The 13,886-nt window shown below is 39.1% G+C and overlaps 1 protein-coding gene across 6 annotated transcripts in view; it reads right to left on the bottom strand.

Annotated features, from left to right (window-relative positions):
* Positions 1–8,100: 8,100 nt before the first annotated feature.
* The window catches only part of EPB41L3 (erythrocyte membrane protein band 4.1-like 3), a 167,218-nt gene continuing 161,432 nt past the window's right edge, over positions 8,101–13,886 (bottom strand). For all 6 annotated transcript variants that reach the window (XM_015420232.1, XM_015420226.1, XM_015420231.1 and 3 more), the window contains 4 exons: positions 11,535–11,633; positions 10,644–10,724; positions 10,273–10,389; positions 8,101–8,636 (listed from right to left, as the gene is read on the bottom strand). In XM_015420232.1, coding sequence (XP_015275718.1) covers positions 10,279–10,389; positions 10,644–10,724; positions 11,535–11,633 — 291 coding nt within the window. In that variant the 3' untranslated portion in view covers positions 8,101–8,636; positions 10,273–10,278. The remainder of the gene's footprint in view (positions 8,637–10,272; positions 10,390–10,643; positions 10,725–11,534; positions 11,634–13,886) is intronic.

Genomic DNA, 13,886 nt, shown 5'->3' with positions numbered 1-13,886 from the left:
AACTAGGAAAGAAATAAAGTACAGATAGGCCTAAATCTAATTTCTGATCTTAATATTGATTTTATCATGTCTGTATTTTAACACTTTTAGATTCTTATTTATAATTTTAGATGCCATAATATTTTATAATTTTATTGCTCCCTTATCTGTACTTATCTGTCTTCTATTATACTGGTCTATGACCGTAATAAAGGCTTGTTGTTGAGTAAAAGTACACCCTTAATTACAATTAAAGTAATAGAAATGTGATGTCTTTAAACAGCGTCTGGACAAACACTTGTCAGGGAAGCTCTAGGCTGATCCTGCATTGAGCACGGGGTTTGACTAGATGGCCTGTATGGCCCCTTCCAACTCTGATTCTATGATGTAATTATGTAAGTTTTTAAATAGCTCCATTTAGAAATACATAAACATGATCTGAATATTAGCTATCTAGCATGCTGGACCACCCAGTTAATTTATATTTCAGTTGTTAATTTAGGATCAGGTCACACTGTAAACTGCTCTTATATCGATTTTGAAAAACATAGATAAAAAGTTGTGAGAATTGTACAGTGGTGTCTGTACTGTGTACAGATAAGAGTAAATGTCTAAAAATGCAGATGGCATTTAGGACAGGATTGTAGGTGAAAAAGTAGCCTTTAGAAGAAATCAGCTGTGATTTTAAGTTGCTGGAGCTATCAGTGGTGAAACAAGAGGTCTGAGAACATGGAAGAAGGATAAAGGCATCCTAGCCATGTCTCAGGAATCAACAGGAAGGGATAAAGCATTCAGGATAATGGCAGTAGCTCCAACAGATTGTGACTTACTAAAAAGTGTAGGGCTGACTCAAAAGAATGATCATATTTGTGTAATTTTTTAAAATTAATCTTAACCAACTAACTTGATAAATAAAATCTTGGTGAAGAGTATAGTTAAGAGGCTCATTTTCAAGATGGACTGCTAGAATGTATGAACACATTAAAACTATTTATAGTATTGGACTTAATTACTGTTGCGGTGCATAACACATTAACTGAGATAGTCTCAAAGTGTTGCATCCAAAAGCGTCTCTCTATTGGTTTGAGCTTTTTTTTTCCTAGTGGAAGAGCATATTTCTATTGTGGATGGGCATTATGATAAGAATACTTCATCAGATTGTCATGGATATGAACAGGAGTATAGGGAACAGTTGTTGGATTTAACCAGAATAATCATAGGGGATGTTCCTGCTCACCAGAGATGGAGCTGGTTTGGCCTCTCAGCTAAACATGCTGAAAGAGAGTTTAGAGACTCAGAATAGACGGGCAGGAAACAAGGACGTAACACAATTAGATGGCCTTTTGTAGAATAGAAGCCATCTAATAAATCAGTAGATGCTATGTGTTAAGGCCCAGGTGTAGAAAAAAGCATCTTGAGAATTACAAGAATGTCCTACTTCACAAATGTGATGATAGTTCAAAGATGGTGTGTATTGGTTGAGGGCTGATATGTATGAGAATCTTGTGATCACTGTTTTTAAATAGACTTTAAGATAAAAAGTAGCAACAATGAACTAACAATTTTATATATTTCAAGATAACTCTGTAGAGTGTTGGAAGTTATAATTAGTTACCCAAAAATGTGTGCCTTTATCAAGTGGGACAGCTAGCTATTGTTAGATGATTTTAAAAACCTATAAATTTGGGAAGTTGAATTGATTAGGAGCTTCTTAGAAAGGTCTCTGTGACCTTCTTACCTTTGGATAAGATGTTTTTATGGACATGTAATTGCTGGTCTTTAATTATCTATAACAGTAATGGGTTGAGTCAGTCAGTATGAAAGATGCCAAACAGTTATCCTATATATATAAAAGGCAAACTGTTCTAGACCCACAACAAACTTAAAATGGTGTTTAGTTGTATCTCTTGCCAGGAATTAAATGATCTGATACAGGAAAGCTACCTAGATACATAGGGCTTCTTAAATGTGTGCCTATATCTGAATCAGGCCTCACCAGCATCCTCCAGATGCAACATAGTTCTTCTAGTACTGCAAAGTATAGGCAAGTGTCAAATTCCTTGGAGAGGACAAGAAAATAGAGCAGCAGCTGCCCCAAGACCTTTGGGTTTCAACTGAAACAAAACTTTCCACCAACATCCCAAGTATGACTCCCTGCATGAGGACCCTGTCAAGCTAGCTGGCTAGTCTCACAAGGCTAAACCACTCCTGTTATCCAGCCTTGGCAATAGAGAACACAGCAGAAAAAAAAAAAACAGGGAGCTCAGGCTGCAGTGTTTAAATTTTTTTTGGCTGCAGCCTCTCAGGTCCAGCATAGCTGGCCAAACTCCCCCAACCTGCAGGGGCAGTCAGATGACATCTAGCGGAGGCAAGGGGAAGTGAGACTGGAAGCTTCCCTTGAACCCATCCCCACCCTGACAGTGCCTGCTGTAATGGAATGCCCTGCTTAAGACAAGAAACCCAAATTCTGCATATATCTGTTGACAGATTACAACTAAGTGGGATACAGTCATTCTTGGGTATAAACTCTGTAGGCAGGACATGGAAGGATGGGTTGTTGTTGTTGCTTTGTGTATCAAAGAGGGCATAAAATCAAATAAGTTAGAAAAAATTAAATTAAATTAACTGCCCAGTTGAGCGGCTGCCTGTCAGCAAGCTGCCAAATGGTCTTTTAGGTTCCTGATCATATTCTGTTCTGTGTATTCTGTGTATGCTCTGATATATTGTGCACGCGACATAGTCTTCTCCCCCCCCCCATGGGGATCAGCGCTTCTGTACCCATGCGCATGCCTAGACGCTGCCTGCTAGCAAGAAGTTATTTACTGCTTGGTTATCTATCCCAAGGTCACAGGTGTTGGAGTGGAGTATTCTGTGCTTCACTTCTAATGAGGGGAAACTGTGAGAAAGGCTTTGTGGTAATAATAACCTGGCCATTTGGTTCCCAGGAAAGTAGCCGCGCAAAAGAGGCTTTTTGGCTCGAGCAGGAATTATAATCATTGGCTGTAACCATTTTGAATGTGCTTTATGCTTGTCTGCTCCGTGGTCCCTGGTTATTCTGTTCAGAATAACTCTGTTCAGTGACTCATGTCTGTCAATAAAGTTATCCTTTCTACAAGAGTGACTCCGTTGAATTCGTGAAACCTGACACTGCCAACAGCCCCTCTCCCTCCCTGCTGAAAGACTTAAAGGGTCCTTCAGCTGATTGGCAGGTCACACACTTCTTGCCAATCAGCTGAAGACCTTTAAATCACTGGAGGGGAGGGAGAGGTGTGGCTGTGGTTTGGGGCTGGGTCTTCCCCCGCTGGCCAGGGCATATTGAAGCTCCCAGAAGCGGAGGAACCCCTGCCCGGACCTGGGGGCTGGCAACTTTAAGTGTTATCCTGAGCTCATGGGAAGGGGGGACCTTTTCAGTTCCTCCTTTTCACATCAGTAGCTGAAGCTCCTTGGAAGGTAGTGTAACTGAATGCATGAAGGGGTGCATCGGAATGAAATCACCAGTCCTCTGATATGTACACAGAAGTGCTTTGTAGCATGCACTCAAGGATGTAGGAGGTGGTTCTTTTCCAAATTTGTCCCCTGGGCTTCCTTGTGCAGGACCAGAGCAGCACCAGTCCTGGCTGACCTGTGGAATATGGAGATGACCCAGGCTCTGGACATGATTGCCCTCTCCCTTTCCATGGAGTCCAAAATGCCCTTGTTAACTGAGGAGCTTTGGATAATGAAATGGCTGAGCAGATGGTTAAAGCACAAGAGGAGAAAAACTCCAACCTCAACCAAATGTGACCAACCACAGTTGAGAGCACATTATTGTGCCTACTCTGTGGCAATGATGGCAGCCAAGCAAGCTCATTTTTCTGCCACCATTGTGTCTGCACAAGGCTGACTAAGGCCATTCCTTGAAAAATGTGATCTGGCCAGTGATCCATGGTCTGATCGCATCCAAGTTTGGTTACTGTAATGCACTCTAGGTGGTGCTGCCATTAAAAATGGTTCAGAAACTTCAGATGGTCCAAAAGGTGGCAGCCAGGCTGCTGTTGGGTTGGTTACAGGGATTGCCCCTGTGCTGAAAGATCTGCAGTGGCTACTGACTTTTTTCTGGGCACAATTCAAAGTGCTGGTTTTTACCTTTAAGGCCCTAAATGGCCTGGGGCCAAGCTCTCTGAAGGACCATCTCCTATTCTCCTCCCATACTATCCAGCTTGCCTGTTTAGATCTGCTTCTCAAGCCTGGCTCTGAGAACCAGTTTGATGTAGTGGTTAAGAGCGGCAGGAATCTAATCTGGAGAACAGGATATGATTCCCCACTCCTCCACATGCAGCCAGCTGGGTGACCTTGGGTCAGTCTGTTCTCTCAGAGCTCTCTCAGCTCCACCCACCTCACAGGGTGTCTGTTGTGGGGAGAGGAAGAGAAGGCGATTGTAAGCTGCTCTGACATTCCTTATAAAACCAACTATGGCCCCGGTCACACAAACCGGATATCGCGGGGGGGAGGCGTGGCTAATTGCCCCGGCGCAGTTTGATCCGCAATCACACGATCAGACATCCCGGCGGCACACCTTGGGTCCTTCCCTCTGCGCTGGCGGGTAAACGAGGGACCGGAGGGGATTGCTGCGTGCCGGCGCGATCATACCACGGGCGTCTGTAGGCAGCCCGTGGCAAACGTTTACTAGTACCTTGGAGGTACTAGTTTTTAAATGCGCATTGTCGGCGGTAAGCCACAGGTGTGCTCCACTTCCCAGATGTTGGGGTGTGATCGCGCCAGGATAATCCGCCCACCTTCCGTGCCTCTCCCGCGGCAACTTTGCCGTGTGACCGGGGCCTATGCCTATCTTCAGAGGTAAGGTAGGTAGCACCTAAAGATGGCATTTTTTGTGGTGGAACTTTGTCCTCTGTTTTCAGGCTCACTTGGTGCCCACTTTACTTTTAGGCGCCAGGCTAAAACACATCTTTTAATTATCTGCTCTGTTTTTATGCTGCCTACTTCTAATGGCTTGTTTTTTATTCGGTGGTTTTTAACTGCAAGCCATCTTGAGCAGGACTCTGAAGAGGCAGCATAGAAATATACTAACTAAATAAACCATTATTTAGTTAGTATATTTATTTGCTGTCACGTAGTATAATTCCTCCATTTTCTAGTTAAGTTATGTAAAAGGCTTCTTTAATTATGAGGACAAATCATCCCAATTGATGATTTAAAGTGGATCTTGTTATATTAGCATGGGCCAAGAGCTGGAAGAGGACGAAAAAACCAAAAGATTGAGACAAAGCAGCTGTTAGAAACAGGCAAGAGCTTTTTATTTCATCTGGCACAGAATTAGGCAGTCAACCCCCCAAAAAAACAATTATTAAAAAGCAACATTTATTTCCCAGGTAGTATCTTCAAACAAAGTTCACTAACATTGAGCCACCACTGTGCACTTGTTATTCTAGCAGTGAGCACCCATTCTAAGTAGACAAGTCTTATGAACAATCAGCTTTTGATAGCATTCTTATTTTAATGTCATGCTAAAATGTAGGTAACATAGCAGCAACCTTGGACATAAAAACCAATCTATCTCATAAAAATAGATTCTGGTGCCATGCTTAAAACAATGATAATGCTGATTTGTGAAGTGGCCACTACAGATACAGCCTTATTGATTGAACCAAGAATGGTTTATCGTCTGAAATAAGCATCTGCTTACCACTACCACCAGCCACTTCAAAATGCTTCCCACATTTTAATAGTAATGTTGACACTTAGCTCTAAAAATTGCCGAATTAAAAAACACCACCAAATGAATAAACTGCCTATTCACAGGATAAGCTTTTCACATTGTAACTGTTAGTTGGTCATTATTTTTGCTAACAATGCAAATACTACCTGAAAGGAATAGTAATATAGTTTCAGAATCTGTTGTTTTTTTTAAACACTTGATGCCTTAACAAGAATTTGGAGTGTAGTCTTCTGAGAAACATGGCACACTCATATCCTCAATAGCTGCCACAAGGGGGAAAAAAGCTGCTTTTGGTTTTCACAGGGATGGAAGGAAGCAATAACAACTGGATGCTATATTCAAATATATGATGAGGTTAAGAAGCTGAGTCTAGATTTGACACAAAATGATCAATATTTGCTTTTCTTTAAGTAGAAAAAATGGTTGGACTGGGAAGAACAAGCTATGCAAACAAGATCTTCAAGAAAAATTAAAAATGACTGGGTGAAGGTTGATTTCTACATCAACAGCAAGAATGCTTCTGTGAGTCAGGTAACAACACAAGTGTCATGTAGTATTGTAAAACAAGTCCAAGAGTTGAAGGTGCATGACTATTCAATAAAGATCTAATGAAAATGTGGCATATATGTCAAGCTACTGGGAAGGAGTCAGTAGTATCTTTTGGTGATCTGGCTAAGTGTATAAACTTATTGTGTGAACATTCCAGACGTGCAGGTTCATGTATGCCTATATTATTGTAATATGGAGAATTATCGAGGGAGCAATTTTAGCAGAGACTAGTAAAAACAAACATTCATCCTGATCCACAGTTTTCCAGGAGGCCCATTAACAAGGTAGATAATTCTTAGGTCTGATCAGACGATTTGAAGTCTATATGATTGCCTATGGGAGTGTTCATGATTTTGGGAAGATGCCTATGGGAGTGTTCGTGATTTTGGGAAGCAGGTTCATGATTCTGGGAAGATGCTACTTTACTGAACCAGAAGCTCCACCTGGTGTAAACTCATGGCAGCCATGAATTTAATAATTAGTATGTCCCTTTCTCAAGCTTATGTGGCCATATACATTCTAATTATATGATCCCAACTAGGTCACAAGTCTCTTGGTGATTATACAATACTGTAGGAAGTCACTGAACACCTGAACTGGTCATATACTTCCACACATACAAGAAATATTGGATCAGGGCTCTTATTTTCATAGTTTTTCTCTATATTTTCCTTCATATATATTATATATATTCTCTAAAAATATTTATTCCATTTAATCTACCATAAAAGAACTGATCTTACTTCATAGAAGCTCCTGCCACTCAATTCACTTTGGAAACATTTGTGTGTGCACTTAGCTTTTACCAGCAAAAGTTGCCTTACGTATATTTGATAGCTTTACAAAATTTATTACCTTTTCTCTTTGACTAAAGAATACTGTGAACAAAGTGTTAATGAGAACTAACACAAAATAATAAAGGGTACAATCAGCCCAAAATTAAGCATTTTTAAAAAATCTCATCCGTTTCAGTCCTATTGAAATAAACTAACGTGCTTAACTTTGACTTGATTGTGCCCAGAGTACTTGTTGAAATGGGCACTTTTCTCATGATTTAGAATGAAAAATACAAAAGGATTTTTCCACGCCAATGCTTAAAAAATAGCTGATTATACTCTTCATTTAATTTATGTGAAACACGTTACACAGCTATATAATACAGGAGAAGTTGGAAAGCATCTGTCCTATGTACACAATTGTACAGAAGGAGTTTGTTACACTATTTTTCCAGGCTTCTGCTTTTCTATGTGTACCTGAATAAATACAGTGTGGCATGATGGAAGAACATATGTTATGCACATTAAAATGTCTTTTATATCATACAAATGGTATTTGAAGTTTTGAGTACAGAAAACATGTTCTTAGACATAGACCAATACAAATTTGGATGCATTTACCACTTTTATTTCACTATGCAGAAACATACATTCACCATGTGTTGTGATGTGGCTGACAGTGTAATGAAGACAGTATCCCTTAAATGGATGTGAAAACCAAATATCAAAGAATTTTTCAGTAGGTGTTCTGTACAGTTTAAGGCTTAACTCTCTCCTAGATAGGAAAATGCAACCACACTCTGAAAAGAAACATTTTCTCTGAGAACAAAAGGGAAATATTTTTTGAAAAAATCAAAGTTTCAGAGTAATAATGCTGTAATGCTAAGGAACGCATACACTTTAAAATAATCACAACATAATTTATAGGATGAGGATTTGTCAAGGTTGGAAGATTTCTAACTTTAAACTCTGAATAATCTAAAATTATTAATACCGATTAAAGGTTTAAAATCAAGTAAACAGTGCACATCTTGTAACCATTTAAACAATGTTAGAGATTTACCATTGTTTATTAGACAATAATAAAACCAGATGACACAAGTATATGATTCAAAGTGTTTACTGAATACAGTGAGTTATTGGCACATCTAAGGTGATAAAACATTATACACAGTACCTATACAGCTTTTAGCATTTTAGGGTAATCTTCATTTACCCCAAACAAAAGTTTTGCCACCTAAGAAAATGTGATCTGTTTATACTTCCAATAATCTGTGAAGGCATGAACAGTTTTTGTGTGTAACATGAGATCGCTGTTTTATACTGGTGATGAACGTGCAGGTATAGATGGAAACTTAGTTTTGGAAAATTAAAATGCTGCTTTTTTGTAATTTGTTCGTTGCTTCATGCAATATTGGATTACTAATGCTGATTCAGATTGCTGTAAATGGGACAATATTTCTGCCAGTGCCTTTAGTAGCAATCAAGACCAGTTCTTCCACATTGAAATTTTCTCTGGAGAGATGTAAGCCTGCTGGGGAGAACCAAGACTCCATGTAGGTTCTGTTATTCCCAATGGCGTACATGACTGAATTCATATGAAAGCTACATTATTCCTGCAGTAGAGAGAAGGCAGTTAAATTCTAGAAAATAATAACAAATCATAGTAGGAAATGACTGTGCTACAAGCAGTATTATAACTGTCTAGGTCTAGTAGAATTAACTCTTTATAGGAGGGATAATTCAAAGGTGGGTATGAAGTATGAGTAATTTCCAGAAGAACTGCCTCAGGCATTCAGTTCAGGCATTCAGTTCTTCTAAAGCAATATGCAAGAATTCCATAAAATTATGCTTGGACACACTTCATAAGTTTCTGAGCCTGGTGAAGACAAGGATCACCTGTGTTTTATATGGAAAAAAATTGCACTAACATTTGGGGGCAGAATGAAGTAAACAAAATATGTAGTCAAGTTTTGAAACTGCAGCAAAAAAGAATCAGTTTAGGGTTTTTTTATGCTCAGAAATGTGGCACATGCTTTGCAGGCAGAGCATACCAAGTTCAATCCCCTACATGAGCTAGAAAGATTTTTTTCCATGAAAACCACTGTACATCAGAATAGATTCTACTGGATCAGACAGACCAATGGTTTGACTCAATATAATACAGCTGTTTGTATTAATTATTTATTTATTCAAACAATTGCAAGACATGATGCGGTGCCTACAATACATAAAATTTTTATACCCAGTTCCCAAATACTTTGCAAAGGAAACCCACCAATGAAATGTTTTCTTCGCCTGATCTATTGTAAATATCCCACCTTAGAAATTTTCTTTATCTTTTACTTTATCTACATTTGAAGGAAGCCACCTGTAAATCTGTTAAGAAGGCTGCCCAAATCCATTGGTGAGTCCCAATCTTCCATATGGGAACATATGACTTCTATTAACATTTGGGACTACACACTGCTTGAAACTATTGTTGTCAGTTCACACAAAGCAGGAAAAAAAATCCCCTTTTGCACACAACATTCAAAGCCACCTACAGAAGATGCTAGTATTAGGAGTTCTTGCATAGCATGTTAGTATGCACAAAGTATTCTAGCACATGCATATAATAATTGCAATACTGTCAAGATGTCTGTTTAGCTAGGGGCTGTCAGCATGCCTTTGTTGAAGTACAGCAGCAGACAAGGAAAACTGTATTGTCTCCCCATAAGAAACAATGCACAGTAGTAGCCATGTAAAAATGAGACAAAGAGATGTAGATCCGTGCTTACTACAGAGTTAGCTATGATAACATTTAAAAGTGGTTCAACCATACCTGAACAACGTTGCAGTAAAAACCTATAATTCTGATAGCGCTGCCCATAATATGACAGGCTGAAGCCATTACCAAATACACAATTATTTACAGTTTAAAATGTTTCCCTGATTCCCCACAAACCATATGTGTAAGCTGTCTTCAGAAATTATTTAGGAGCATACTGGACAATGAAAATGCATAACAACTAGCAAGCAGACACAAGCAAATGGGTTTATTCTATTTCTCTAACTGGCATTGTTCCAAAGAGGGGGGGGGAACTGTGGCCCCAAGAACATAAGGTAAATTTCAGAATCACTGTTTCCCTAAAATGTAGTACAAATGCCAGAGAGAATAAATAGAGAGGGTTAGAGATGAATTACGAAAGAAAAAATGTCTTTGTCACATGCCAGCTCAGTGAGTGTCTGGGAAAAATCACAGCCTCTTACCTGTGGTCAATCCTCCCCATCTTCTGGTGTGATTTCTGTCTCTTTATGTACCACTACTTTGGTCACTGACATGTCAGGGTGCTGCTCTTTGGCCTCTTTAATTGCCTGAGCCAGCGCCTAGCCCAAGGAAACCACAGAAGGGCAAAAACAAGAAGGAGGTGGAACATGCATGATCAGTAGCAAGGTGAAGAGAGATTCATGATAAATTACACAGTTTGCAAATGAGGAAAAGTGATTCAAAACAGGAGTATCATCTTTGATCTAAAGACTAATCAATTTTTAAAGGCATGCCAGTATTAACACTGTTCTTAGATTTATAGTTAGAACACAGCAGACTAATTTGGGGATAATTTATAGCTTATATACTATACCTGATCATGATCAATGTCTGCATCCCCTGTGATGACTATTCGTTTTTCAATTCTTGTCTCTGATATGCCTCCTTTCACTGTCTAAAGGAAAGAAACAAACACTGGCAGTTAACTTTTGATCTCAAAATCCAGCAAAATAAATTTATAGCTTTTGCAACTACTGCCCAGTGTTTATAGGGGTATATATAGAGAGGTGAGCTGGATGTATTGTGATGATGTGTCTAGCCCATGAGTCTTTTGATAAGAAGGCACACTTTTTTTCCTGGGTAGCAGTTTTAAAATGTCTTACTCCTGCGGTAGAGTGTACTGAAGACTTTCCTTGATCATCAGAATTAAATATCTAGGTGCCACCTGGAACCATATTTGTGGACCCCTACTTGCCTGTTTCCAGAGTTAGTCATTACAAATGATTTAGATAGTCTGTTCAGTAATTCAGACAATTGCTGCAGAATCTACCATGTACTGTTTACTTGCTTAAAAGAGTCTGTGGGGAAGAGGCCTTCTTTGGCTCAGGACCATGAGACAAGATTCAAGCTTGAATCTCCAATGTAAGTTTATTTTAATTTTTGGTAAATAGCAGTTATAAGAGAACTTGAATTGGACTGGGACTGTGATAGGAAGGAAGCCTGAGATATTTCCTGCACTATCTTTTTTCCAATTTCAAGTGGAGCTGAATTTTGTCTTATAGAGGAAAAATTATTCAGACACAAGGAGACAGAACCCCCCCCCCCTTCCTGTCTCAGTTCAAATCAAGGTCTACACAGCTAGTACATACATACAACAACAAAAGAGTTTCTACTATTTTATCTGGTTTGGCTTTCAGTTGCCCACCTTTTTATCCATTTCATAAAAGTCAAACCCATTTTAGCGACAGATTTCTCAGGAACTTACTTTGGTGATGTGTGTAGTAGTTGTAGTACTGGTAGTTTCGGATGTGATGGTCTGTGCACTCATCAGAACCCCAGGTTCTGAATCAGCAGAAGTGTCTGCCTAGGAAAAACAAATGAACAAAAGTCCTATAATGATAAATATCTTAAAGATTTTGATTATACTAATCTATAGTTCAGTGTATTTTGATACCATCAGCCATGATATCCTGGATAGTTTAGATGAAAAAACTAAAGATTAATTCAAGCAAAATAGAAGTGCTGTTGATGGTAGTAAATCTAATATGGCAATAGGTGTAAGCTGTTGTTGATGGGTTTGGAATACTGCCTGAGAGATCAGGTATGTAGTCTGGGAGTACTCCTAAATTTGTCGCTTTCCCTAGACAAACAGGTAACTAGGAGGACCTTTCACCAACCTACAGCCTGGATCACCAGTCTCTCCTGGCCACTGTCATACAGGTCTTCACAACAACTGCAAAGCATTTTATGTACAGTTTCTTTGAAGACAATGAAGAAACTTCAACTGGAGCAAAATGAATTGACCAGAATATGTACAGAAATGAACATATACAACCAGCACCAGGTGTTATACTCGTTTCCAGTTGTTTCCAGTCCCAATTCAAATTGCAGTTTTTTGACCATCAAGGTCCATAATTCCCAAAGTAACTTTCACATCCACATAGTAATGGAGAATACTATGGCATGAATTATTTTGATCTTGGTTCTCAGTGACACTTTCTTACATTTAAGAATCTCTTCTAGCTCCTTCATGGCTGCCCTTCTCAGTCTCAATCTCCTCATTTCTTGGTTGCAGTCTCCCTTTCAGTTGATGACTGAGCCAAGGAATAGAAAATCTTGAACAATTTTAATTTCTTCATTGTCAGCCTTAAAGTTGTGTAATTCCTCAAGAGTCATTACTTTTGTCTTCTTCATTTTCAGATGTAATCCTGCTCTGGCACTATCTGCTTTCATCTTCACCAATAGTCATTTAGTGTCTTCACTATTTTCTGCCAGTAATGTGGTGTCATTTGCATACCTCAAATTGTTAATGTTCCTTCTACCAGTTTTCACTTCACCTTCATCTAAATGTAACCCAACTTTCCTTATGATATGTTCTGCATATAGATTGAAGATATAGGAAGATAAAATGCATCCTTGTCTGACACCTTTGCCAATTGGAAATTCTGTTTCTCCATATTCTTTCCTAATGGTAACCTCTTGTCTGGAGGTTGCACATCAAAACAATCAGATGTTATGGTACACCTAATTCTTTTCAAACCAAACATAACTTTTCATGATCCACACAGTCAAAAGCTTTGCTGTAACCTATGAAATACAAGCTGATTTTCTTCTGAAATTCTCTTGTATACTCCAGTAACTGATGTAAATTTGAAGTGCTGTATAGATTCTGCCCCCCAGGCCAGTCCAGGGATGAGGGGAAAAACTCTACACTGGCTCAATACATTACACAATAACCCAGAGAGGTAGGCTCTCTTGACTTCAGAACACTATAGCCACCAGGATCTCTACTTAATCCCTCACCAGCCTGAAATTAGAGATCCACAATCTCAGTTGGTATGTGGGTTTTACACATTAGCAACTCTACTCAGAGGTACAAACTTTTACCTAGGTAGCTGTGACGACCCCTTAACTGGGGAGGTCTGGTTTTACTTTAAAAGTGTTCTTTATATTTTATTCTACTGGATATTCTGGCTGCCACCAGGAAATTTTAAAAGGATTTCCAAACCTTTATGCTTTCTCTATTTCTGGGTAGGTATGTCGAGGGTTTAAGGCGTTTGAGGTACTATGTGGTCCTGGGGAGTATTTCTTTCAGAGTGGGTATATTTGAATAAAAGAGGATTTATTGAAGTAATTCACAAATAAAAGATTAACTCATTGTAACCAGGAAGGCTTAAATATTGAACAAATGCTTGGTGTATCACACCCTTTTCTCTCTTACTGACAGGGATCTGGGCATGTAACTTTGTAACCCTTTTCCCGTCAGGCCATATACGGTTACTGTTTCTTTATACTTCAACTTTTTATAACACACAAGACTGTCTATCCTTCAGACTTCAGAATGTGCTTAACTTATCAACTGTCTTATTCAACTCTAAGACATAGAACTTAACAACCCACACAGGGATAAGTCTCCTTCTCTCTCATACATAGCTTAACTGAACTTTTTCTGACTTCATCAACTGTCATCTCTAACTGACCCCCTTGATAGACATTCAAATCCTCCACACGGCATCCATTCCAAAACCCCTCCCCCTCTCTGTCACTCACCAATCATATCACTTGCCTAATTCCAGCACTCTAGATTATCATCACAGCCATGCAAACCAAACTTTTA

This window comes from Gekko japonicus, unplaced genomic scaffold (genome assembly GCF_001447785.1).
Source record: "Gekko japonicus isolate JY-2015 unplaced genomic scaffold, Gekko_japonicus_V1.1 scaffold209, whole genome shotgun sequence".
In the NCBI taxonomy this organism is placed as follows: domain Eukaryota; kingdom Metazoa; phylum Chordata; class Lepidosauria; order Squamata; family Gekkonidae; genus Gekko; species Gekko japonicus.
The sequence above is the reverse complement of the archived record's forward strand: the minus strand, read 5'-3'. Positions and strand labels throughout refer to the sequence as shown.